The 26,205-nt window shown below is 40.9% G+C and overlaps 1 protein-coding gene across 1 annotated transcript in view; it reads left to right on the plus strand.

Moving 5' to 3' along the window:
- TTC21B (tetratricopeptide repeat domain 21B) overlaps positions 1 to 11,002 on the plus strand; it is a 66,280-nt gene extending 55,278 nt beyond the window's left edge. Inside the window, exons 23-29 of the mRNA XM_019553589.1 lie at positions 102 to 252; positions 693 to 854; positions 1,232 to 1,427; positions 3,009 to 3,233; positions 6,875 to 6,995; positions 8,231 to 8,298; positions 10,508 to 11,002. Coding sequence (XP_019409134.1) covers positions 102 to 252; positions 693 to 854; positions 1,232 to 1,427; positions 3,009 to 3,233; positions 6,875 to 6,995; positions 8,231 to 8,298; positions 10,508 to 10,585 — 1,001 coding nt within the window. The 3' untranslated portion in view covers positions 10,586 to 11,002. The remainder of the gene's footprint in view (positions 1 to 101; positions 253 to 692; positions 855 to 1,231; positions 1,428 to 3,008; positions 3,234 to 6,874; positions 6,996 to 8,230; positions 8,299 to 10,507) is intronic.
- Positions 11,003 to 26,205: the final 15,203 nt, after the last annotated feature.

A 26,205-nucleotide genomic window follows, 5' to 3' on the forward strand; every position in this document is an offset into this window, starting at 1 on the left:
ACTATGCTGTAAAAAGGAGAAATTGCTTTATTTTTAAATCTCTTCATATACAAAATGTGTGTATTGTTTTACTAAAATATCCTAAATATGTACTTATTTAGATAATTATGCAACTCTGTCACGTTTGATTGATTTATTAAGAAGAGCTGGGAAGTTAGAGGAAGTTCCAAGATTTCTTGTAATGGCTGAGAAACATTCTTCCAGAGCAAAACTAGAGCCAGGTTTTCACTATTGCAAAGGATTATATCTTTGGTAGGTATAGTTATAATTAAGCAAAACATTTATTGGTTATTTTACCACATTTGAAAATAAACTTCTGTTTTTACTTCAATAGCAACCATAGCTTGCAAAAATGTAAGAGAACTAACAAGCCTAAATTTAGGATGTTGCCATTTAAGTGATATCCTTGGCTCTTCTGATATGCTTTCTTTTGGGTTCTTCTAGAAAGTGTAATTATTTAATTTTATCTGTCTGTTTCATAGCAAATAGTAATATTAGTTACTTCTGACTTTCAGAAATGAAGTTTAAAATTTTAGAACTCAGTTTTTGCAATATGTATACAACAAAAATATAAAATTTATACCCGGTACAGTTTGAAATCTCTGTGTGTGTGTGTGTGGATTTGTTGATTTGATTTTTTTTTCCTGTTAGTTGCTTGCCCAAACTGAAAATATTTTCATAACCTGACTTAGGTATACAGGTGAACCAAATGATGCTCTTCGACACTTTAATAAAGCTCGGAAAGACAGTGATTGGGGACAGAATGCAGTTTATAACATGATTGAAATATGTTTGAATCCTGATAATGAAACAGTAGGTGGTGAAGTATTTGAAAACCTGGATGGTGACATAGGGTAAGGAAAGGAGTGAAGATTTTTTTTTCTTGTTAACACTTTGTATCCTAATCTAAACTGTAACAGAATGAGAGATGCTTATAATGTGGCACTTTGGAGAGAGGAGTCAACCAGATACTAGTCAAAAGATGAGGAGGATGCTGTTCTCCATGTCTGTGCATTTGCAGGATCTTAAGTGTGGCTTTGCAGATAATTCAGAGTCACTTTCAATAGAGAAGGGGAGCCAATATAAAATAGCCATGTAAAGAGTGACAAAAGTGATTTGTTTTTTCTACCCAATTATTCATCATAACTCATAGTTAATTTAATTATAAAATTTCATTTTATGTGTATAATGAAAAATTATTTTTTCTAAATAGATTCTTTCTGATTTGTAGTAATTCGACAGAAAAGCAGGAGTCTGTACAGCTAGCTGTGAGAACAGCAGAAAAACTCCTGAAGGAACTCAAACCCCATACCAGTCAGGGTCACATTCAACTTCGCATTATGGAAAATTATTGTCTAATGGCAACCAAACAGAAATCGAATGTTGAACAAGCATTAAACACCTTTACTGAAGTAGTAGTTGCTGAGGTTAGTAATCAGCCCCTCGTCCTTATCCTCACATTTATGGCTTTTGGTTTAATTTGAGCAATATAAAGACATTTAACATAATTGAGTCAGAGAGTTGTTTGTTTTGTCGTTGTTGTTGTTCTTGACGTCTTGAAAATTGGCAGCAAAAATGCTGAAGCAGGAGTCTTTCTTGCTGACATGTAAGTTTGTTAAAAATGCAAGCTTACAAGAAATGCTCGGCAAGCTTAATACCATTATTAAAAATCGCTTGGGTCTTTTTGTGTTCTGTGTTTTTTGTCCTTGTTTTGGCTTTTTTTTTTATTTTTGTTCATTTTGTTTTGGGTTTTTGTGTGTTGTTTTGACTTTTCAAGTTTTCCAACTCCTGGTGTTCTGAAAATATATGCGTAGGACCAAGCCTTCAGAAATCTTTACAGTGATAAATTTATCCAGCTCTGTGGTGAGGACCCATTCCCTAGAGCAGTGTTTCTCAGTCCATGGGTTATGACCCAAAAATGAGTCACAAGAATTTATTAAAGGGTTGCACAGATTTTAAAAATGGATTCTTCTTTAAAGGAGAAAAATGTGGGAAACCGTGGCTTTGCCCTTGCAGTCTGGCGGGGTTCTAGCCTGCCCAGGGCTGTTTGGGGCCCTCCACAGCCCCCACACACTCCTTCCCTTCCCCACACACTGTGGGGCTAGGGCCTGGCAGCAGGTCAGGAGTGAGAGATGCTAAGTCGGGACTGGCCATTGATGTTTACAAATAGGTCCTGGTACAAAAAGGGTTGAGAACCACTGCCCTAGAGCTCAGGTCACTTCCGTGGCCTTCCTACACAGTACCTACATAAGTGACATCTGCAGGTCAGGTACTTGGAGCTCAGTATATACCTTTTGCCAAGCATTATATGATCGTAAAAACCTCAAAGGCAGATGCTGCATTTGGTAGGAGAACCCTTCAGTCACTGTTTGTCTATAGCACTCAGACCTCTAAGTTTGAGTAAGGAGTGCCCAAATATTTGTGGACACTGCTTTATTCTCACTCTGGGTGACTCCAATATATATCAGGTTGAGGATATACATTTGGAAGTCACTCAAAGGAGAAAGAAAAGTTATTTTTCAGTAATCTTTTTGGAGCATGCATACTTGCATTCTTTCTTCCTTTCCCTTTTCTCTGGAGTTGTATTTACTATGAGACTTCAAGGTTGAAAGAAAACTTAAGAGTAGGAGATGTACATCTCTATCCCTGTGACAAAGGGCTGAGGGAGGTGTGGCATGATGTGTACGTGTCCATGCCTACATAGTGCATAGGGACAATACATTTTGAGGGAATCCAGTTACTGGTAAGTAAATTTTTTGCTAATTTCTTTTTCCTTTTTTAGCCCAAGTTTGCAGTCAATCTTTTAAATAATTTAAGGTAGTGGTGTTGTAGTCCTGTTGAAGACTGAACACTGTTATATAATAGATATTTGGAATATGAGATTTTTTTTTATTCTCCTAGTTTCTGGGTTTTAGGTTTTTACTTGCATCTTACTGTATCTGCTCAGTAATAATGTTATTTTGAAAACTTACTTTTTAACTTAAAGCCAGTTATCCTTTCTATTCCAGAAGGATCATATCCCAGCTCTTTTAGGAATGGCTACAGCCTACATGATATTAAAACAAACTCCACGAGCCAGAAATCAGTTGAAACGCATTGCGAAAATGAACTGGAATCCCATTGATGCAGAAGAGTTTGAAAAGAGCTGGCTGCTGCTTGCTGATATTTACATTCAATCTGCAAAATATGATATGGCAGGTGAACTCTTAAAACGGTGTCTCCGTCACAACAGGGTAGGTGACTATGCATGTTGTTTTTCTTTAGAAACATGCTGTGAATTTTTTTCTTGTGAAGGGGAAATAAACTTGCGGAAACCAGATGACTAGCAACTTATCCCTGAGAGTAGAAAATGAATTCATCCACAGATGCTTCTTCATTTTTATTCATAAGCTGTAAGTAATTTATGCAGGTCTGAGCTGTGGTGATATGTTAGTGTTGAAAGTGTCTGTAGAACGTCAGGAATGCATTTTATTATGAATCTGATCCTGGCTAATGACAACAACAGAAAGACAGAAATTGTGGACACTTGCCCCGTTTATTAAGGAAGAAATAATCTGTAGCTCCATATGCAATTTGGTGTTTTTTTAAGAGAGTGTTTAACAAGCTTTACATTACAAATAAATGTACAGGAAATATAATGTATTTTTTTTCCTTTTGCATCATGCCTTTACTGATCCTGCACTGACAAGTTGCTTTTCTCTGGATTCTTATGAGGCAGCTCTACAGCTCTAGTGTTTTGATTGGGCACTTAGGATTTTTGACCTGGACCTCTGCCAGAATGGGTTTCAGGAAGCAAGAACAGTCAACAGCTTTAACTCTCCTGCTTGCTATTTCTCATTTTGTTCTTTCTCTCTGGTAATGGAGTTTGGTTTTTTTTCCTTGCTGTCTACATACCTCTCACCTTCTTTTACTTGAAGGCTGTTTAGAAGACTCATTCCTTTGCAGACATTTATATCCCCATGGTTTCTTCTCAGCAGTCTACTTATTGCTACTCAAAACTACTTTGAGTACCCTTTAGCTTTTACCTGGTAAAGAGCCAGGTTTGTCTCCTGATCTTTTATCCTTCTGTCATATCTCCTTCTGTGTACTTGAAGTTTAACTTAGTTCTCAAATAGATTATATTCCTTTAATAGAAATTACCATCCAGGAGACCCTCCATCCAGGAGACCCTCTCTTTTATTATACCAGAGGGGTTCAGTAGGAGTAGTTCCACTGATTACAACCGTGTCATAATGACATTGACATTGAGGAAGAAGCAATCTCCTGAAAGTTTTAAATATTTAGAAGCAATGACTGAAATATTGAGATAAATAAGCCTGGGCAATGAAAGGAAAAGGAAAGTGACGAAGGCCACAAAAACCTTGGTCCTAGCATCAAAGTGATTAGAAGCTCTGCTCCATATCAGCATTCAATTTCTACACATAGAGAAAAAAACCAGCAAGAATTTTGTACAGCTCCAATTTTAAAGTATGTTGAATTAAGAAAAAATATAAATTTTTATGGAATACACTTTCTGCGAACTCCAACGTGTATGGAACTTGACCAGAGTGACTAAACACATTATTTTGGTTTTGTTGTTGCTTTTTAGCAATCAGAAATTAATTATGAAAATGCAAATGTACTTTATTTACCTAAATATATTGAATTAGATGTTTAGTCTTTGTTATTCATCATATTTGTTTTCATGTCAGTTTGGTTCTCTTTCGTTCCAAAGTTAGTGAGAACCCAACACATATCCAAAGCCAGTGCATTACTATAGAATCAGGGTTTTTATGAATTGATTTTCTTTTCTTGATCCTACAGCTGTATTTCTTGATTCTCTATCTGTATCTCTTCTGATGTAGCACAGACTTCTAAATAAAGGAGATTTCTCCTGCCATATCTTATTCCATGCACTCTCTAGTTAGACTTCAAGGTTCTAAGTTGAAACTATGTCCTCTGTAGACTTACAAAGTTTAATTTTAAATGAGTTTAAATAGTTAGGATAAGTAGAATATAGTATATGCATTTGTCTCTTCTGTGGTGTAAATAATTGGCACAATACATAAATTAGATACACATTTCTAATTAATGGCTTAAATTTCCTGTTGAAAATACTCAGATTATTGGTGAAGCAGTACATCTTTTATAAACCATTCAAAACAAAACTCTTAAGGGAGTTTTTTCTCCCAGATTTTTTTTTGCCGAATGCTCTTTGCTTTTGTATGTTTCTCTCAAATTTCTGCATCTTCTTTTCTGCATTCAGTATCATATTTACTTGATTAAAAGGTGAGGAGTTTTTCCCCATTTAACATGGGGAACAAAGCCCTAATATTACAATAAAGTATGAGGCGGCATGGGGCAGGGGCAGGCAGCTGCTGCCTGCCTCCCTCACCACTCCTACCCTGCTGCCCCATCTCTCCCCTCCTTCCTTTGTGCTGCTTCTTGCCCCTTCCCCTTCCTCCTGCTATGTCCCTCTTATCTTTGCTCTGGTGCTGTCAGGGTTTATCTTTGCTGCAACCTGGAACATGAAGCACAAAGGTAAGGGGGCTAGGGGACTGCCAATTAAGGTTGTCTGACAGGATCTAATTTTCAGATGCTCATAGCTTTGCCAAACAGTTAACAACTGTAAAAATGCCCACTGGTACAATTCGGTGCTTCTCGCACCCTTTGCCTTCTCTCCCTTATCCCAGAGCAGCTCTTGTTCTTAGTCTCTTATTTTAACCCTGAAATGAAAATAGTGAACAGAATTCCTGTGTCTTGTCTTTATTTTAAACACTACACATTTTTTATAGAATCTGGTACAATTATATAACTGTATATGCCTTGCAAGCTATCTGTATAGATACGTGTATTTAATTGTTTAAACATGCTAGGGACAGACATTACACACAAGCCGGTTTAAGTGATCAGAAACTAGTTTAAACCTGTAACAGAACAGATGTTCAGTACACACAAACCAGTTGGAAAATGGCTGAAACCTATTTGAGATACTACATTCAACCACATTTATCAGACTTAACTGATTTGGATCAAATTTGTTTATGCAGTGTCTGTCCCAGACCCTTCCTGGTTTAAGTTAAACCAGAGTCCCCTAGCATCCCACATGCTTTTCTGGGCAGGGCTCTGCTCCCTGCTCCAGCCCAGAAGGGCTGGCCTCTCCCTTCTGCTCCCTGGCTGCAGCTCTGGCAGAGATGGCAGGTACAGCAGTGTCTATCTAGCTTCTTCCTGTTCCCCGCCCCCCCACCACCACCATGCCCTGCTCAAGCAGGGATTCTCCCCTCCCTTTTGCCTTACACAGCATTAGCTAGCATACCTCATGCTGGCTATGGTCTGTGCTGTGGGAGACAGGACAAAGGCAGACAGGACAATGTCGGCTTAGGGCTCTTTGGAGCTAATCAACAGGTAGCTGGTAATGTCCCTACTTTCCTTCCTTGGAAAAAGTTGTTTAAGAAGATCTTGAACTAATGAGAGAGGCTTTGTTTTGCTTAAGGGGTGATAAATGCTAATAACTCCCTCTCTAACTCCCTGCTGCGTAAATCCCTGCTGGCTCCCTCAGAGCAGCAAGGTGGGGAGACCCCTCCCTAATCAGAGTGTCCTGATGGTGGGGTCTAGCCACACCCCCCCTCACCTCAGCACTGTGGAAGGGAAGGGAGGGCTGCTCTAGCACCCCCTGGCTTCTAGCCCGAGCCAATGCAAGCATGTACCTGCATTTCTGGAATGAAAAGAGAAAGTCTATTCACCTTCAGCTTGGTTCAAGCTTTGCAGGTTTGACTAACCTGCAAAGATTGAATCAAGTCAGGCTCAGGCTTTTTGAATATCTGTCCCTAGCCTCAGTCTGTATAGGCTTCTCTGAATAACCTTTTGAAATATGTATAATATTTATATTTTGTAGTCCTGTTGCAAAGCCTATGAGTATATGGGATACATAATGGAAAAAGAACAAGCATATAAAGATGCAGCAGTAAATTATGAGCTGGCATGGAAATATGGAAACCAAACAAATCCAACAGTAGGTATGTTTGTACCCATTTTGTGGCAATAAATATAAATAAAACAGTGATGTAATGTTGGTAAGACGGTATTTCATTTTCCTAATAAGTAAAATATGTTCACTAGATCTCTTCATGTGAAAACTTGGCTATTTAAAGATCTACATTTTAATACCTTTGAGGGCACTCCTGGCAGGAGAAAATAATTTGTGTTGCTGAGAGTTTCATCAATTTACGATTACTATTCTAGCAGGCTTCCCACAAGGCTTGCTTTGAAGCTTTTTTTATTGTTCACGGTCTGTATATATAAATATACAGTTTCTAAATATAGTATCCATTTTGAAGAAACATCATTCTGTGATATATTGAGTAATGGCTCAGTTCTACCACTGTCTTATTACAGTTGCATTTTGATGTTCGAAAAAAAAAATTTTAAATACTTAAATTTTCAAAATTACACATTCCTTTTTTTTATTTCCAGCTCATTTGGTACACAGTTGAGAGCTGTTCAGGATATATTTAGTTGTTAAAAGCCCACTTGAGATGGTCAATGAATTTTTACTATTTGAGTATGACCTTTTGTGCTCCTACTTTTTAATTTATACAGAAATATTTCTAAACAACTTACAAAATAGTTTTTGTCTCCTCCCACCCCCCAATTAAAAGTCTGCTTCTAGGCCACCAGGGTGGTGGTTTTCTAGCTTGTCTTAATTTTGGACTTTGCTGAGGGTACTGCATAAAATAAGTGCTGTCTACAGTGCATAATCTTACAAGTCTCTTTAGTAACATTATGCTTTTTTAAAGAAGTGTTGTGATAGCTTTTGTGCATTATCTAGAATACAAGTGTTTTCAACAAAATAAACTATATCTTGGCTGTGTATAATACAAATTTAGGTTAGAGAAATTGAGACCCAACTGGCAGAGTACAAATACAGTGGTTTGAAGAGCTAGAAACCTTCCTCTGTGAAAAGCAGGTATTAATTTTTACATATTAGGAACGAGCAAGAATGATTTTTGTAGTGAGACCCTTGCTGAGGTTTCTGAGTGTATCTTTGTACTGGGAGAAGACAGGGAAATTTCTGGCAGTCCCAGCCTGTGGCCTGTCTGGAAAATAGTCTTAAGGTGCTCATCAAAGTTAGTAAACAGTTACTCCAGTGCTTTTTCTTAAGAATTTCCCAAAGGCAAAACTTAACTTGAACATGTTTTGTTTAATTAATTTTAAAAATAATAATTTTCACTGGTATTTTTGCTATTCACAGGATACAAGCTGGCATTTAATTACTTGAAAGGGAAGAGATATGTTGATGCTATTGATGTCTGTCATAAGGTAGACCTTTTTTATTATTATTACCATGTCGTCTTTCAGCCCCTGCTACACAGTGCATGTATTATGCAGTTAACTGGTTAATCACGCAATACATTTAGACTAGTCACATGTGCAAAGTAATTATTGCTATAAAAAGACTCAAGCAGCTATATAGTTGGTGCCTGAAAATGTGTAACAACTCTATAGCTGGTTTCTATCTAGCTTTAAGTAGAATATTTAGCAGGATCCTCAGAGGTTGTTAGCTGTATGTGTGCACGCCTACTTTGTGCATATTGTTATTTTTTTCTTTTTTGTTGGATTTTATGAATTGCATAAATTCTTCCATTTGGTAAATGTTTAGGCTTCTTTTAGTTCAGCTCCTTTGACCTTGAACTCTTCAGATTGGGAAAATGAGTAAGTGTCTGTTTTGCATGGGATAACAGAGGTACATTGTGGTTTGAGGTTGGAAAGCCACATAAAAATGCATCTTAACAAGTTACTAAAACATTGCATAAAATTATCTTGAATAGCACCTCTGGGAAAAAGTAGTTTTATAAAGCCAGTTATCTTTCTGCATTTGGTGTAAATTAATATCAGTTTCCACAATTCTGTTTTATGACTTTTTTTCATTGATAATGATTCAAATACTTTGAATCCAAGATGTGAAATAAATAAGTTCTGGAGGTTATAAAATTGCATCCAAATGATATTAATCTAGTCCCCTATTATAATTAGCACATATGTTTATCATAGTAATTTCTAAGGAGTTCTGGGGGCTCCACTGTGCTACGAATTAAACAGAGAATAGCAGAATATACTAGCTCCAAAGAGCCTGCAGGTCTGACCTAGGTGATGGGAAAGGGATAACACACAAGCAAAGTGAGCTATGTGATGGAAGCAAATATCATTTTAATTCTATGACTGTTTTGGCAGAAAGGAGAGGGAAGGGAAAGAGGTATGTTAGAAGAAAAAAGCAAAGGGGACTTCCGAAGGGAAGGGAGAAAAGGGTAAAGAAACAGATGTGGAGTGAAGTTGAGATGGAGACTGAAGAAGGGAGGGAGGAAAGGGTGTCCCACAGGCACAGTCTTTTCAGCCCAGGGCAGGGAATGTCCAGTCATGGTCCCTGCCTTGGCTGCCTCTCAGCTGCTTCTACTGGCTTGGAGTCTTTAGCTGATACTTCCCATTGTGTTTCCCCAAAGCTATGTGGCTAGGGAAAGGGAGTAGTTCCTCTTTGAATATACCTCGTCTTAATCTCATTACATATCTATTAGGTGAGATAAAATATAATACTGTATTTCTTCAAATCCAAGGTAACTGTTAACTCCCTCATATAATTAGATTCTATATATGGAAAATTATAATGTTTTTTTGGTGGGTGCTTTTAAATTGCCCCCCATGCCCACGCTTGACTATGAGGCAGGCAGGCAGACAGATGACCTCCACTGCCCCTTGTCCCCTGCTGCCTTTTTTTTTGGTGCCTGCTCCTCCCTGTCCCCCCACCCCCGCCTCCCCTTTGCTACAGGCCCCTCACCTCCCCAGAGCCTACCCCAACCCCTTGCTTGTGCCACACCCATGCTGCCAGTCCCCCTCCGCCCTGCCTGTTCCCCCCACTTACCTTCTGTGGCAGCTCTGGCCCCAGCTTCAGCTTGGGGACAGTCAGTGATCCCAGCCTGGTATGGGCAGGCAGAAGCAGCAGTGGCAGCTCTGGGCCTAGCCAGGTTGGGGCTGGAGCTGGAGCCGAAGCCAAAGGTAAGTGGCAATGGGGGCGAAGTAACCAGGGGGGCTGGTAGTGGGCGGCAAGCTAAGCTCACCCCTAGCCACACACGGGAAGTCTCCATGTGGACCTTGCGCATCCTGCTCTATGCTGCCTCCATCCCTACAGAGTGATCTTCCCTGACACTCCCACCACCACCACCTGCCTTGTACCCTTCTGCACAAGCCACCAGGGCCTGGGGCAGGCAGTGACACAGCTCCAGCTTGAAGCTGGGTCTGCAGCAGCTGCCTGCCCTGGGCCATTAATTGAAAATAAGATGGGAATCTCCCCCACCCCCATGTTGATTGGGTAGCAGAAGAAACCTTATGTTGGATTTGAGTAAATATGGTACCATTGATAAATAGAATTTTTAAGATATTTACTGAGGTTTAGAAAGTTTAACATGAAGCTCAGTACTCATTCATTTAGGCTTTTAACTGTTTTTTAACCTATGCTTTTTGTTTTTCTTTTGCCAAGGTCCTAGAGGCACACCCAAGCTACCCAAAGATCAGAAAGGAAATACTTGATAAGGCCCGGGCATCTTTAAGAACCTGAAACTTGTTTGAATGGCTTACTAATTTTTTTAAATTTGTAAATAATGAATCTGATGTTACAGTGCTAGAGGCCATATCAGTACCTAAAGATGGGGACTACTTGATACTTTATCAACTCTCTTATGCAGTTTTCCTTTGAGGAAAAAAGAGAAGTTCTTTATAGCAGTGAGTTTGTTTTCTCTAGCAGAAATTGATCTACTTCAGATAAACTGAAGCACAAATACTATGTTAATTATACTTTTGTACTAGATGGGAAACTAGATGACAACTGGTGGCCATCTTCCAACAGGAACTATCTTTAAATTTTACAAACATGACTAGTGCTCTGCCAGTCCTCCGCCTCAACAGGAAGAAGTATTGCTGTTCTATGTTTAAAAAAAAAAGCATCATCAAAAATACAAGTAGCCACAATGAAGGCCATAATTAAGTTTATGTAGAACCGGTTTTGACTATGCTTCAGACAGATGGATTCAGACAATGCAATATCCTTCTGGCTTCTACTAGTGGTTTACATGCTGTGGATAAATTTCAATTTGACTTTTTAAAATTATGACTATTTATAATCCATAGTTTGGAATATACTAAAAATCTGTATTTCTTTAAAAACAAACAAACAAAGGATTTTTAAATAAAATAACATTTAGTCCCTTGCACTTCCTTTGCATTTAGTAATCTACAATTAGAGAAAAGGCAGGGATAGGCACACCGTCAGACTATTTGTTGTCCTTGAGCAGCTCCATATTTTAAAAATAGGTTTCAAGAAATTTCTGATAATTCCTGTGGGTTTTTTTTTTCTTTTCTTCACTGAAAGTAACTGTTTTTGTCACTAACAACAACAGTGTCTCTTAAAATGAGGAAAAAACTTCCTATATTGATTAAGACAATTGGGACAAACTTCCTATATTGATTGACTAGAATGGTGAGTTTTTTTCATTCTAGCAAATAATTTTTCCAGCAGTTTTATCAGTAAAATGTATATATGTACTTGTGTGTGTGTGTGAGAGAGAGAGAGAAACAAGTATGTGCACAAGTGATCTTACCTTGTGTAAACCACTGGAAACATTTGTCAGACAAAGTTTTTGTTACAGCAATCTTAAGATCTTCTGTTGTGTACACAATACTGGTTTTCCATAAAACCAATTGCTTTCCGACTCATGAGTGGATTCTGAATTTTTCTCTCTTGAATGGTATAATACCTTGCCTTACAAAACTTTGCTGTAGTGCTAGATTTAGTCTTCATATTATCTCTTAAAACAAGAGCTGTTTTGGCATGAAGAGACTTTTTCAAACTAGTAATTATTTTAGGGAGTTCACCAATCTAAATTTCCTCCCTAGGTAATTCTAGCTTCTTATTTTGACATTTCATAAGGGTTATAGGAGGAAAGATGACACGAAAAAATGTTATGCCTTTTGGAAGTTAAAGGTATCTAACACCACATACCAATACTTGAATATAAATATGCTGGGTAACATTTTTTTTTGTTAAGTCAGCCATGTTAGCCTGTAATAAAACCTGGTAGTCAGAAGTAAAGCCCAGAAAACCAAGAATTTTAGTAATATGTAGTTTTCAGTGAGTGTCCAGAGGAAGGATTGTTTAAGGGTTCACAGACCAGACTAGGATACAGCCTCCAAAAAGCCTCATCAACCATAGGTGAAGGACACTTTGTGAAGGAATTGGCCATTGGCATCATATTGTTAGTAATTATTTTGCCAACATTTACACAGAAGCTTACCTAAGTGCTGCATTTATGGAGAAGAAGTATATGCTACACAGAACAATATTGACTCTTACGGAGGTCTCTACCCAAGCTGGAGAACAACATGATAAGGGTACAGTATATTTTCATTGGCAAATGTGAAGCCTATAATTCACTACAGTAAGTTGTAGCATAGGCAAGATTCAGAAATCAGAGGTAAAAACATTTAAAGATGACTGAACCCTGTCAGTGATGTTATTAACTGTGTAACTGTCTCTCTAGCAACAGGCTGCCTAACTCCAATTCTCACCCACCTGCTAGGCCTTGCTTTTAGACTCAGATGCAAGCTGTGCCCCCTCATTAATAGATCACATCATTGGACCAAACAACATGGATTATAACATCTGTGCTTTGTTCATCTGCTCCTCCACCAACACTACATAGCTTCTGTCCACCTACTATGCTACTTAGCTCCCTACATTGACTAGATGGGACAAACCGTATATAAAAGATTGAGCAAGCACTGATTCAACATCTGATCATCAAAGCCTGTTGAAAAATATTTTTAACCCCCCTGGAAATTTTATCACTGACTTCAGAGTAGCTATCCTTAAACAACAAAACTTGAAAAGTCAACTTAAATGTAAATTTCAGAAGAAATCATCTACAGATTAGATTGTTAATGATGGTCTCAACAGGGACTAGGGATTCTTATTACTTTGACTAGCTGTAAACGCCCACATCCTTAGCTACCTTATTCATTTCAACTGATCTAATCAACCTACTTTTTACTTCTCTTAGCTGTTCCTTTGCCTTCTATGCAAGACCCTTTGGGTGCAAACAAAAGTGACGGTTTTCAGGCAGCCTAGCCACAAAAAGTAGTCTATAGCCATGACCAAGCACACAGCTGCAGACTGCTTCAAAAATGGCTGATTGGATGACAATCTGAATCCTCATTGTACAAGGGTTCAGATGAAATAGTGTCTTCTGTAACTTGTCTGGCAGCCTCCACGCTGTTTTTAGAAAAGGAAGGGGGAAGTACTATTGCCAACCCCACTTTGCCAAAAATCATGAGACAAACTCTGAAAAGTCAAGAGATTAGCACATAAATCATGAGATGCTATTTTTGAAGTGTGGGTATGTGGGGAGGGAGGTTTGGAGACCAGGAGGGGGGAGGGTCCCCACACACCCTGGCAGGGTGAGGGGTACTGTGGGTCAGGAGTGATAAACAGCAGCAGGGCTGGGTGGACTGTAGCTTCGGCGTAAGAAGCAGACAAATGCACAGACAGCACCCAGCTGATAAGTGGAAAGACTGAGGGGGATGGAGAAGGGGGGGAATGGAGGCTCCTGCTGTGAGGGAAGGAATGGAGGAGTGGCAAATGGGGCCCCAGGGCCAGGGCAGGTCATCCAGAGATGTGAAAGAGGGGCATGGCTCCCCATAGCAGCACACCCCCGTGCAGAAGGCATAGGGGACGTCTCCCCCGCAAGGGAGTCAGACTGCCCGCTGTGGGCTCAGGGCTCTGTGCCCTGCTGCCTTTGCCCTGGGAGCTTATCCACGTGACCCCAGCGTACTTCCTGCCACCGGGTATGCAAGGGATGTGCGATGCAGCCAATGTGCCCCATATCCCCTGCCTGCCCAGCAGGAGACAATGGCATTGCACAGCTGAGCACCTGGGACAAGGCTCCAGGGCACAGCCCCAGCCTGCAGGAGGCAGGTCTCCTCTTCTCTTTGGGGGACACATGCCCTTCCCCTCCACTTAACCAGCTGGAAAAATCTGGAGATCTGAGAGTCAGATCAGGAGATCACGAGTCGGAGTTATTTTGACTTCGTTGCGAAACCATCCTGAGACTTGATATTTCAGTTGGCGCTACTGGGGAAGAGGGGGGAGGCAGTTTGGTCTGGGTATTTTTTTTTTTTTTCCCAAGAATTTGGAACAACAAATTTTTTCCAACAAATTTCTGCTGGAGGGTGCCGAAGGTGTATTGGAGCCTCCCCAGATTGGGGGAGAGGGGGTTCACCCTCCAGTGCCAGCTGAGAAACTGCTAGAACAAGCTCCCTCTGCTCCATTCCCCGCTCCAATTCTGAAAATTGGCAGGCTGGGAGGGAGGAGGGCCTGTTGCTAAGGCAAATTGGCTGCAGGATCCCAACCAGCAGCTAGATTCCCCTTGCCCCTGGAACCAACAGTGAACTTCTGTTTGGTCCAGGGGATTGTTGTAACCCAGAACACTTCCTGCAAAAATCTCTGAGTTACACCAGGGAGCTGCATGTTTGCCTGTGCCCTTTCTTTCAGTGATTCCTTTCACAGCATCTGACCAGGTAGGTTGTTGTCTATAAAAGCTTATGCCTCTGAATCATCCTACCCTACCTTCAGTCAGACTTCAGACTAACATGGCTATGGCTAGCCACCTCTCTGAACTATATCAATGTTGCAGTTTTATCAATAGAACTTGACTGGAAGACACCAGTGAGTTACGAGATCACAGTTCTTGGTACAATAGATCCACTCACTCTCTAGTCAGCTCCATGCTTCCAGCCTTTAGGCTTTTATTCTTTATGCAAGTAATGCAAATATGCCTGGGGTGTATAGGAGAGAGGCTTGTGTACCATTACAGAAGACAAATTTTCTGCTAATGGAAATGCATTTTCATATTTATTTCTTCAAAGAAGAATCAACCACAAGTAGTGATTTAAATACACTGGATTTACCTGAATCCAAGACCATTTTGAATTTAAGATGACTCCACAATTAGCTTCTAGATATAAAAAATTATATGCTTTTCCCTGTGCTCCCCTCAGCACCACACACCACGTACCCCATTTCCTATATTCCTTCACACCCTATGGGTCCCCCTCCCCTGTTCCATGCATCACCAACTATCACATGAGCCACCAGGGCCCTGTCCAGAGCTGCAGTAGCTGTCCGTCGGTAATGTACTCAAGTCAAAAACTAAAGGTTTTTCCATGCTGAATGAGAAAAAAAACCTCATTTTAAATTCAAGTAAATAAGTTATTTTGGGGGTTTCAAAAATACAGCCTTGAGACTGAATTCAACCTGTGGGATCATTTCATTCAGCCTGCCATCAGTGGCGTACTGACGGAGGGTTGGGAGGGTGGGACCTCAGCTGCCGGGTGGGACCCCAGCTGCCAGCTGGGCCAAGAAACTCAAGTGCCTCCTGCATTTGGTGTGTGGCCAACCCTTCCGCCCGCTGGCTTGTACGTTTCTTTACCTGTTATGGCCAGAAATTCAGGCCACTGGCATGGTGCAATGTCAATTTCCCCGTGTAGGTACTGTGGCACCCTGCTTGGATCATCCACGGGGGGCAAATGCAGACATTGGTCCCCAGGTGCCGGAGACCCACAGTATGCCACTGCCTGCCATGCTACTGGAAGTTGAGGGGGTGTCAGGAGCTTCAGAATTGGGGGCCTTGGGCTCATGGACATGAATCTCTACAGCAATGGGGGTATGCTGTGTAGATACAGCTCTCATTCACTCTGCTGCCACAAGACCTGTAGCTTCTGCTGGCCCTGTGGATCCATCCCAGGAGGAGACCCTGTGGTCCAGATCTGTCCTTGAGCCTGAGGGTAGTTGAACACCCCTGATCTATTTAATTTTTCCCACAAAAAACATTTTCCATCTGAATACAGAGTCTGAATTCACCTACCCACGATGGCTGTGGATATCCAATAAAGTGAGTCTGAATCTAATAATGACCTTCTCTTTGTACTGCTGTTGTTTGTAGCCCTACTTTGTGCTGCAGATAGGTTACTAGGCCAAAGGACTGCTTTATTAATCTCAGAAAGGGGAAACTGAAATTGAATACCTGTTAGCATGCTAACAATTCATATTTAAAACAAGGCCTACGTTTTGAGGAAATAGTAGGCCATTGACTGCACATTTCCCAGGATACTAGTTTGAAGGGACAGTATCAATATTATTAGATGAAAAGTTTATTTGGCAAAGAGTCTTCTAGATTGCACCAGTTAGCGTGTCTGATTGGAAGAAAATTCCTAATTTTCAGTCAATAATTTAAATTTCTTAATTGAACTAAAGTGGTCACAGCACTCCCCTTTCAGAGTGCATGAGCTTCCAGATGTATAGTTTGGTAGAGATAAAAGCTGCCTTAAAAATTAGATTTTTTTCTAGCTTTGAATGAATTATGGGTCTCCACATTTCCATTCAATACAATAAAATGAAATCTATCACTGATCTATAAACATTGTATAAACCTTTAATACAATGGTTCTCAACCTTTTTTATACTGTGTACCAACACAGGAGCAGGAAGGGGCGCACAGAGCCGGCTGCTTCCCTCCCGGGGCTGCCCTGCTGCCCACCTTTAACCCTGCACGTGACTGCCGGTGGCTGAAGCCGCTCGCCTGGGTGGGCAGATGGGTCTGAGGGTGGGGGTGCGTGCCATAACCCAGCAGCCAACTCTTCACAGGCTGGTACTGGGCCATGGCCCAGTGTTTGGGAACCTCTGCTTTAGTACTACTAATACTGCTCTCCTTATCTTAGGATAAAACTTCACCTAAGACTTGTCTTGCTTTACGGTTTATGTTTTCAATTTACTTTATTCTTCCTCAGATTCTGAATAAATTAGATTCTAAGGTATTTAAATGAAGATTTTTTGTGTTTAAAAACCACACACACACTTCCTTTCATTCCCCAAAACCAGTATCTTGGCTTTATCAGTGTTTAAATTGTTGAAAAAACATCTAACTTTTTGGAAGCCTCTATAGGATTGCAACATTAATAGTGCATCATCTGCATAAACCGGACAAGAAGAGGGTTGTTCGATATCATTGATGTGTGGAATTGATTTCCCATGTATTGTATGTATTTTAAATGATTCAAGAATACAGTAAAAAGTAACAGAGCAGGTTAACACCCTTTTCATACCTCAGTCTTTGATGGAAAAGCTGTTGGACAAGGCACTACCATAATGTACTCTAGATGTTGTATTTGAATAGGAAGTAACGATTAATTGTAACAGAGCATTATCTGTTCATGTTCCTGCCAGTTTCTTCCGTAATTTGAACCTGTCTATAGAGTCAAAGTCTCCCTTTATATCTGTGAAAGCTACATATGAATTATTTTGTCCTTTCACATATTTAATTGACAAATAATGTAGCAAATTTTCCATATGATGTTGCTTAGCAACCCATTTTCTTGCCTTCAGTAAATAGGGAGGGGAGAGGAGGGAGTCTGTGTTTCATATTGATCCATTCATTGAAACTGGAGATTTAAGGCTTATGACTATAGCAACAGAAGCCATAGGTGTCCCCTCTACCACCACCCCCTCCATAGGTACAGCATGTATGGAATATTTTTTTCTAGAATAATTATAGGGCAGCCATTCTGACTAGAGGAGTGACTCTCAATCTTTTTAGACTCAAGGCACCCCTTGAAACAATGCCAGCTTTAAGCTTTCACTTGTTTTTTGACTCCAGAAAAATAGGGCAATCCTGTTGCAAAGACCTCAGGAAAAAAAAACACACCGAGTTAGAATGTTTTTAACACTGTGGATCCCTATTTGAAATCCTTGGATTTTGTGAATCATGTACATGTTTTCACACTTATCTGTGCTAATATTGTGTGGCACCCTCAATATTCAAGAGAGACTCATGGCACCGTGGTTGAGAATCACTGTATAAGCCTTTTAAAAATAATTTTCTATCCTGAGGGTTATGCAAATACCAGGAAAATGTTTTTTTAGAGGAAAGACAAAAGGCAACGTAGATCTGCATTTTATACACTAAATCAGAAATGCAGAGCATAAGTTTTGTGAGCAGTGGGCTTACTTCATCAGATGCTGTGTCCTTTCACAGCATCTGAAGTAAACCCACTGCTTACAAAAGCTTATACTATGCATCTCCTATTTAGTTAGTCAGTAAGGTACAATCTACCCTGCCTCCTGCCTGACTTCACACTAACTGGGCTAACTAACCCTATCTTAGAGAAAAAACATGACAATAATTCCACTAGTGACTACAAGTATGCTATCCTAAATTTGTTAAAAAGTAGAACTGGAAACATACAGCATCTTAAAATAAAAGCAAGACAGGTTTTCTTGGGGTCAGGTAGGGCAAGTCTGATCATATTATCAACAATTTTACAAATTGTAACTATATTAGGGAGGCTACATAATAAGGATAGATTAAGGATCTAAATAAACTCTGATTCTACAAACAGTTATGTAATATCTTACACACACGAGTCCTATTGAAATTATGGTAAGACTCTGCAATAGTGGGAGATAAAATGGTAAAACTTTGTGAAAAGAACTGCTTTCAGAAAGAACCATGGAGCATCATGGAGTGTTTTGTGATTAAAATCCTGGTCCTATTAAAGTCTAAAGGCAAAAGTCTCCTAGGCCAGCAGGGCCAAGATGTTACCCTTTGGCATCTGTACCAAACAGATAAAGATGCTAACCTAAGAAAACCTGCCATTTAAAGCTAACAGCAGCTAACTCATCAGCTACTGTCATCAATAAAGTATTGCCACTGGCATGTCAGCTCTCTTCAAAGGGAATGTGTAAAGTTACTCACCGTCATAAACAAGGATCAAGGAATTTGTTTAGAAGATACTACTCTATGTCTGTAATGCTCAAGAAAATTATGTTAAAAAGTTTGTTGGCATCTTTTTGGAAAAAGGGGTTTTTTAAAATATTTTTGGTTAATATTTTTTTAATGTTGTAAATAAGCTCTAAACACTGTTATTTAAAGTCTGTTTGATCAATGGGCTATTGTGAAAAGGCCTAGATAAATAAAACACGGCAAAGCAAATGAAAATTTTGTATCACATAGCAATTTTATTTGAATATGCAAAATGTTTATTGTAAAAGGCAATGAAGGATGCTGCTTCTGAGCCTTCTGAATCATGGATGGTACATCACATTGCATTTTTTCTTAATTGAGAAACTACTATAGAAAAGGATATTGCCATGTTGTTTATTATAAATGATGGCTAGTCAAGGATCCATTGTCTTCCTAAGTAAGTGTAACTTTGCATGCATGGGAGGGAGATTTGCAAATAGGTAACAGAAGATATTCATTACCTCACAGTACACCTCTTATGATAGAAGCAAAGTGATCTCCAAAAAAGTAAAATGAAATTTTTGGCTGCTATCTGTATAAATGGTTTATATCAAATTAATGATCCAGCTGGTACAGGATCAAAAGGTGCTACAAAAATGCTAACCAATAAACAGTGAAAAATAACAATCTTTTTTTTCTTGGAAAAAAGCAATTCCAGAAAATACCTGCAGTGATTATAGACCAGCAAATCGGATAGGAGCTTTCAATTTGAAATGGTGGGGAGAAAAAAAAACAAAACTGAACCAGAGGCTATTTTGAGCCTTGGATGTAAGGACATTGTATCACAGACTTAGGGAGCTTGTCTGCCTGCATGCTATTGCACTGAACACTGAAATTCAACACTGGAAAGAGGATGACAAAATGAGAAGGGGATCTAAAGGGGTCAAAATAAATAATAAAAAATAATTAAGTGTATGAAGGGCTGACCTAAGGAAAATAATAGTAAATCTATTGAGCTTTGCTAATAGATGACAAATAGTATAAAATACTGACTATAACTGAGAGTTTACTGCAGAAGGGAAGGAATTATTATATTGTATAGAGGTCCTGGAGTGTGTAACTGTACTGAGATAAAACTATATAACAAAATTAAGTGTTTTATTGAACCACACAATATAAAATATATTCCACAGTCATTTCAAATTAGAATGGGTATAGTAGAGTACAAACTTCATGGTATAAAAAACCCAATTCACTTAGATGAGTTATATGAAAGCATCTTTAGAGAAAAAAGATACTGTCTGGGATTTTTTGGAAAGGAGAAAATTGGAATACTTGTCAACCAATTAAAGGTTCAAACACTTATTTTTGTGCCTAACAGCAATGATTTCATAAACATTAGGGCTGGAAGGGACCTCTTGAGATCATCTTGTCCAGCCCCCTGCCCATGATGATTATAATCCTTCACTGTGATTCCTTTGTCTACTTCTCTCAGCCTTTGGGGTTTAATTATTTGCTTTAGAAAGTCTTTTTTTGATTGGTCATATGTCCCTGGCCCAAACTATCATAACTATGGAATTTATACAATATATTCTAAGATACACAGTTACCTATAGTAGTTGTAGAATATCAAAAACACATGATTTTTGGTATTTTATTTTTTAGATTTATATCATGCCTTCTCCAAAAATCTCAGAGTGGCTATGCTTATAGAAATACTTTCTTTAGAACTCAGTCTGTTTTGTTCAGTATTGACTTAAGCTTCTATTAGCAGCATGTTAGTACTTAGTATTTTAAATATAAAACATGCATGGCAAAGAAATTATTTTCCTTTGATTTCTTCCTAAGGGAGGAAGGAAAGGCTGTTGGTATACTTTTTTGACACTGACTCTCACATCAAATGAATAGCATTCCAGAAACAGAGCCTGACAAATGGGCAGGAATTGAAGCAGTGGTCCAAAACCTCTGCAGGAATTGAAATCTGAGCACCACTCTGACCCTGCTCTACTCACTTTCTGACCAGGTGTTCCTTCTGTTTCAGACTTTAGGAGATTCTCTTTACTGTGCTCAAATGTCATGAAACTCCTTTTCAGTGTGGTCTTGGCACCAGAAGCATAGAGCTGTATGCTTTTCATGCTTATGAATACCACAGGAAACAAAATTTAACCTGCTACACTTCCTATATTATCTGAAGAACTTGTAGCCCTGGCTAATAGTTAATATGCACATGGTATTTTTTCTGTATAGGACTTCCAAACTGGGCCACAGCTGGAGAAATATTTAGAAAAAGGAATGCTACTAACATCACTGTGCACCTCCAGATGCTTCAGATTCCAAGGCAAGGCTTCCACAACAGCTCTGCTTCAGCCCCTTTCTTCATTTTCCAATTCAACTGTAATGAAATTGGTGCAAACATGTGTTATAGTAGTGCAGTGGCAAAGAATGTCTTTTGTTTAAGGATCATATGACTTGATTGCAGAGAACGGGACTTGGTGATCTGGACCTCCCTTCCAGAGCTATGTTTTAAACATGTAACACTGGTATTAATAGCTAGTGCTGCAAAACAACACTGCATAATAACAGAAAAAGCCTGAGAAAAAAATGGGTAAATTCAGCCTTGCTCTGAAAAGTAACAACTTTTTAGGCTTCATTCACACTATAAACCTGTCATATTTGAATCTGGATGTACAGAATTGAGTTAAATGACATGATTCTGACCACTGTTTAAGCTTTGACTTCACTATGAAAAAGGTGGATTTTGGTGTGTTAATACTGGGGTGGACAAAGATAGTTGTTTCCAGTGTCCTTGCTAGTAGATGTAAAACATGGGAAGCAAAAGGCAAGGGAGAGAGGTGCCTTGTAGACTAAATCTGAGAAGCATAAACTCTTGTGAACAAGAGCTCACTTCAGATGCTGTGAACAGACATGCTCATATCTCTACCCTGCCTTCTGCCTAGCACAACTAACTTCTCTCTGCACAAAGGGCAAACTAGAGTTTAGTTCTGCCAGCAAACACTACATTTTTACTACGCATGTGGACATAGTCTCAGTGATCCAGTACAAATCCTCATTCAGTCTCTCATCTGGGAATTGTGATTAATGAATGGCACAAACTTCAAGAGATAAAGCAGAGATAGGAAGCACAAATCCTATTGTCTTGTTTTACCTATAAAATACATTTACATTTCAAATTTCTTCTTAACACTGCAAAAATCAGTATAACTACAAGTGAAGGACCTACCTACCAATTGGTTCAGTACATTTATTAATGATGAGCCAGGAAAAAATACAGCCTGAGACTTGGGGCTGAGTGTGTGGGGGATGCTTTGTAGACACCTCATAATTTAAAGCAAGGGTGTTCACCTGAAGGTTACAGACATAAAAGTTGGACTCACCTTGCTATTTATTTTTAAATCACTCAGAGTAAAGCCAGACAGCAAATAAGCCTTGTTCGCAATCCAATTTGGCGCAGAAGTCTTCTAAAAGTTGCTCGTAGCCTAAAGAGATCTTTCTGGGAGAATACACACAGCTATTGTAGAGGACACAGTGTGATGGCTTTTCTCTTCAGCTACTGCGATCCTCTCTCTATGGGCTTTTTTGTATTCTGTTTCCCAGCAACACAGGCTGAGGGTGCCTGCTCAACCACGGCTCCTCTCATCCCCAGAGCATCCTGCTGTTCAGGCAAATGTCAGTGCTGAAAAGCTGCAGAAGAAGTTGCCCACTTAATTACAAACGAAGAGAAATGAGTACAAGAAGTGGTGGTGGTGGTGGGACAGCAGAAGAGTCCGCCCCCTCCCTCCCCGAGTCCTAGCAGGCAAGAGCAGACACGTCCTCAGACCCGCACGGCTCCAAGCAGCCCCCCGGGGGGAGCAAGCGCCGGGTGCGGGGCCACGCTGCTACCTCCGCAGGTTATAAAGACTCAGGAGGCGGCGGCGACGGGCTCAGACAAGCGCGTCTGCCCCGCGGCGCAGAGGGAGCCGGAGCTGGCCCCTGCGGCCGCGGGGACAGGCTGAGGGAGGGGCCTGGGCGCGCACCTGGCGCCAGGTGAGGCAGGGCGGGGCCGCGCGCAGGCGCACTGAGCCCCTCCCCCCGCGCTCACCTGGCCGCTGCGAGCGGAAACGGCCGTCTCACCTCCGCCAGACCGGACCGGACCAGGTGAGTGCCGCGGCCCTCAGGCAATGATGCCTCTGCCCAAGTAGCGGGTTCCGGAGCGGGGCGGGGTCGCAGTCGTGGCCTTGCGGCGGAGGGACCGACTAACTGCCCTGTCCCGCGCCGCTTCCACGTGTCCGCCCCGGGCCGCCTGAGGCTGGGCGGTGCCGGTCGCCGCCCCTGGAGCCTGCGGGACAACTGCTGCCCGCGGCCGCGGGGAGGGTCTCGGGGAAGCCCCGGGCGCAGGGGGTGGAGCGGAGCTTGGCGGGGCGGCTGCGTTTCCTTTCGCTGTGCGAGCAGCCGCGAGGAGCGTGGCCTGCTCCCGCGGGGAGTCTAGGTGAGAGCCGGCACGGCCCCTTGCCCAGCACCCTGTGGCGCGGCCTGCGGCGCTGCCGCACGGCCCCCTGCCTACCCCTTGTGCCCGCAGAGCGGGGCGCCGGGCTGCCGCCGCCTCCTGCCGAGGTCCTGGCCGCGCTCTCCCCCTCGCCTCTTCATTTCCGTACTCCAGGTCTTGGCCCCACCGCGGCCGGGACCTTCTGGTCAGCCTCCTCCGGGCGCTGGTGAAGCTGGCCTGCACCTGCCCGGGAAGGAGGCTGTGGCCGGGAGAGTCTCCGGGGCCACAGCCTTTGCGCGGCGCGGTTCCTGTCTGCAGGCAGTGTCACTGCCCTGTCCTCTGGCTCCTTGGGTGCTGTCGGGGGGGTGCCATCTGCAGTGCTCTGCTTGGTGTCCCCCCTTGTTGCGCTTGTTTTGTACCTTTCCCTTTTACTCATGTCTCTGTTTTCTTTTAGTTGTCCCCACTAACCACTTGATCTATACCTAGGACCTATCTATCCATTTCAAGACAGTTCAAGGAGCCCTGAAATGATTGCTTTTTTTTATGGCTGCAGTTAGAGGCATAGCAAACATTCATCGGTTAGAGATGCAGTGTAGACTTTCTGTAGGTAGGCATATTTATTGGGTCCCTCTAAATTGGCAGGGGGCTGGTTGCAGCCCTCCAGGCCATTCTAATCAGCCCACAGGGCCCCTAAAAAATTTAGAAAATTACTATTTATCTGCCCCTGGCTGCCTGTCATGTGGGCCCTGGATGGCTTGCCAAAACTCAGTAAGCAGCTGTCCATCCAAAATAATTGCCTGTCCTTGCTCTAAATCCATACTCCAGGTAAGTGATGATTTCCTTTCCCCTGCCCTCCCCTTTTATTTTTTTTCAGTTTCAGTTCTGAGCCTGTGTAAACAGGGAATGCTCTGAGGCTTGGCATGGAATCCAAGGTGAGTCTTCTTTTCTTTTGTTTAAATAAGTAGTAAGTTAAATTGCTAGTCTATAGTATCTACCACAACTATTCTTTGTCTAGAGAAAGGTTTCTGCATTTCCATGGTGAAATATTGGGGACATAAAACAAAATGAATAATGCAAGTATTACAGCTCAGTTTTGCAAGGGACTGAATGTTTTCAACTCTCAATGATTTCAGAAAGAACTAAGGTGAGTATCAGTATCTTGAGAGAGGAAACCCTTAGTGAGTGGTGTATGCAATCCTGAACCCAACAGAAAAGTAAAGGTAAACCCAGAGATTCGAAAAGGAATCCATAGAGCTAAAAATGTTCTGTTGTGTTCTTTGAGTTCTTTGCCACAGAAGAATTGCTCTGTTATTTTTTTTCTGTGATTAAAAAATGAGTAAAAGCTAAAAGCTGACACTTGCTTAGGTGTGCCTTAAGTCTAATGAGGGGTGCCATGAGCTTAAAAAGGTAAAGAACTTGTTAAACACACTGTCAGATCTGGCACTGATTCAGCTTCAAGTGAAGATATAGTGCCTTTGGAATAATTTCAGTGCTGTCAACCATCTTTCAACACTTGTGGTGCTGATATAAAGATTCCTCTGGTACTGACTCAGTACTGTAATCCATGGTGCAGAAACTGCCAGTACTAGCAACTTCTGTAGGGGTGTCCTTTGTTACTGACCAGCTTTTGGAGTCTTTTCAGATGTCTGCTGAAATCTGTGTTGGAAACAGAACCTGGGAGACATCTAATTTAAACTAACTTTCCAACTTTTGAGATTCTGAGGAAAATGTTAGCTCTCCTTATCTCCATATGTTTACATGGTTTTTTGAGGATATGGATCTCCACTTTAAGGGGTTTTTGGTTTTTAATGTCTGCTATTTAAGAGTCTTGCTTTCTTCAGTTACTTTTAGAGAAGACCCTTCTCTTCTGTCATCACCCATATCATCTCTCAGTTGCTCTAGACCCAGAGATCACCCTGGAAGAGACTAAGCCAACTATGTGGATGAATCTATCTGCACCTTGATTGTTGGGTTCTTAAGTGCCGTTTCTGTTTCACTTAGCCCACTTCAGTTAGAGCATTTTTAGTGTATTGTTATGTTTATGATCATTTATACAAAGGACAACACTTGGACCCTGCAAATCCTCATGCCACTAGCCAAAAAGATAGACCTCACCACCCTCCTCAGCTTCTTGAAGCTCATGGCTGTGAGTTGGAAGTCTCCATTTGCTTTTAGCCCGTTGTTTGCTTTCAAGGTGTTTTCCCTTAATCTTCTGTAAACAGTAATTTAGGTACTGTTAGTCTTAGGTAGGTAATGTTCCTGTTCCTGGAACAAACATTCATTCTATATTTTATCAAAAACTGAGGTGGCTTTGACAATGGCTGTGTTGGCAGAAGTTCTCAGTCTATAGTTACCAGCTTCCTAGGGCGCTATACCCATGAGTGGTCCCTCTACTTTGTAGGCCGCACCAAGGCACATCAGGCATGAGAGAGAGAGAAGAACTTTATTCTTCATTTTCTTTTAAGAAAAGGACACACAAGTCTGAGAAGGGAGATAGAGGTTGGCTAAACAATTAACCCTACTTCTGACCAGAATACTTGCACTGATGAGCAAACTATTCACATCTAGGAGAGATCCTTTATTATAGTTTTATTACCAGAAAAAGGAAAAAGTCTTGCTTTGAGAAGTTGTTTTCACTTCATAGGACCCTGTCATATAGTCCCTGAGGTTGAAGAACAAAAGCCTGTATTGAGACTGCCACCTGCCTACAAAAATGCACCTGTCCTACACAGCCCTATTTTCAGGACTGATTAGAAACTAATTGTCAGGGGAAAGTAAACACTAATAATGAAATACAAAAACAAAATAAATTAAAATGTTATGCAATTTTCCATCCAATCTGTGCAAACTATGGATTTACCAAGTGCTGTAGATCCTTGAGGAAAATAAGTTTGACTCTGCCTT

This window comes from Crocodylus porosus, unplaced genomic scaffold (assembly GCF_001723895.1).
Source record: "Crocodylus porosus isolate Cpor-Errol unplaced genomic scaffold, CroPor_comp1, whole genome shotgun sequence".
Classification (NCBI taxonomy): Eukaryota; Metazoa; Chordata; order Crocodylia; family Crocodylidae; genus Crocodylus; species Crocodylus porosus.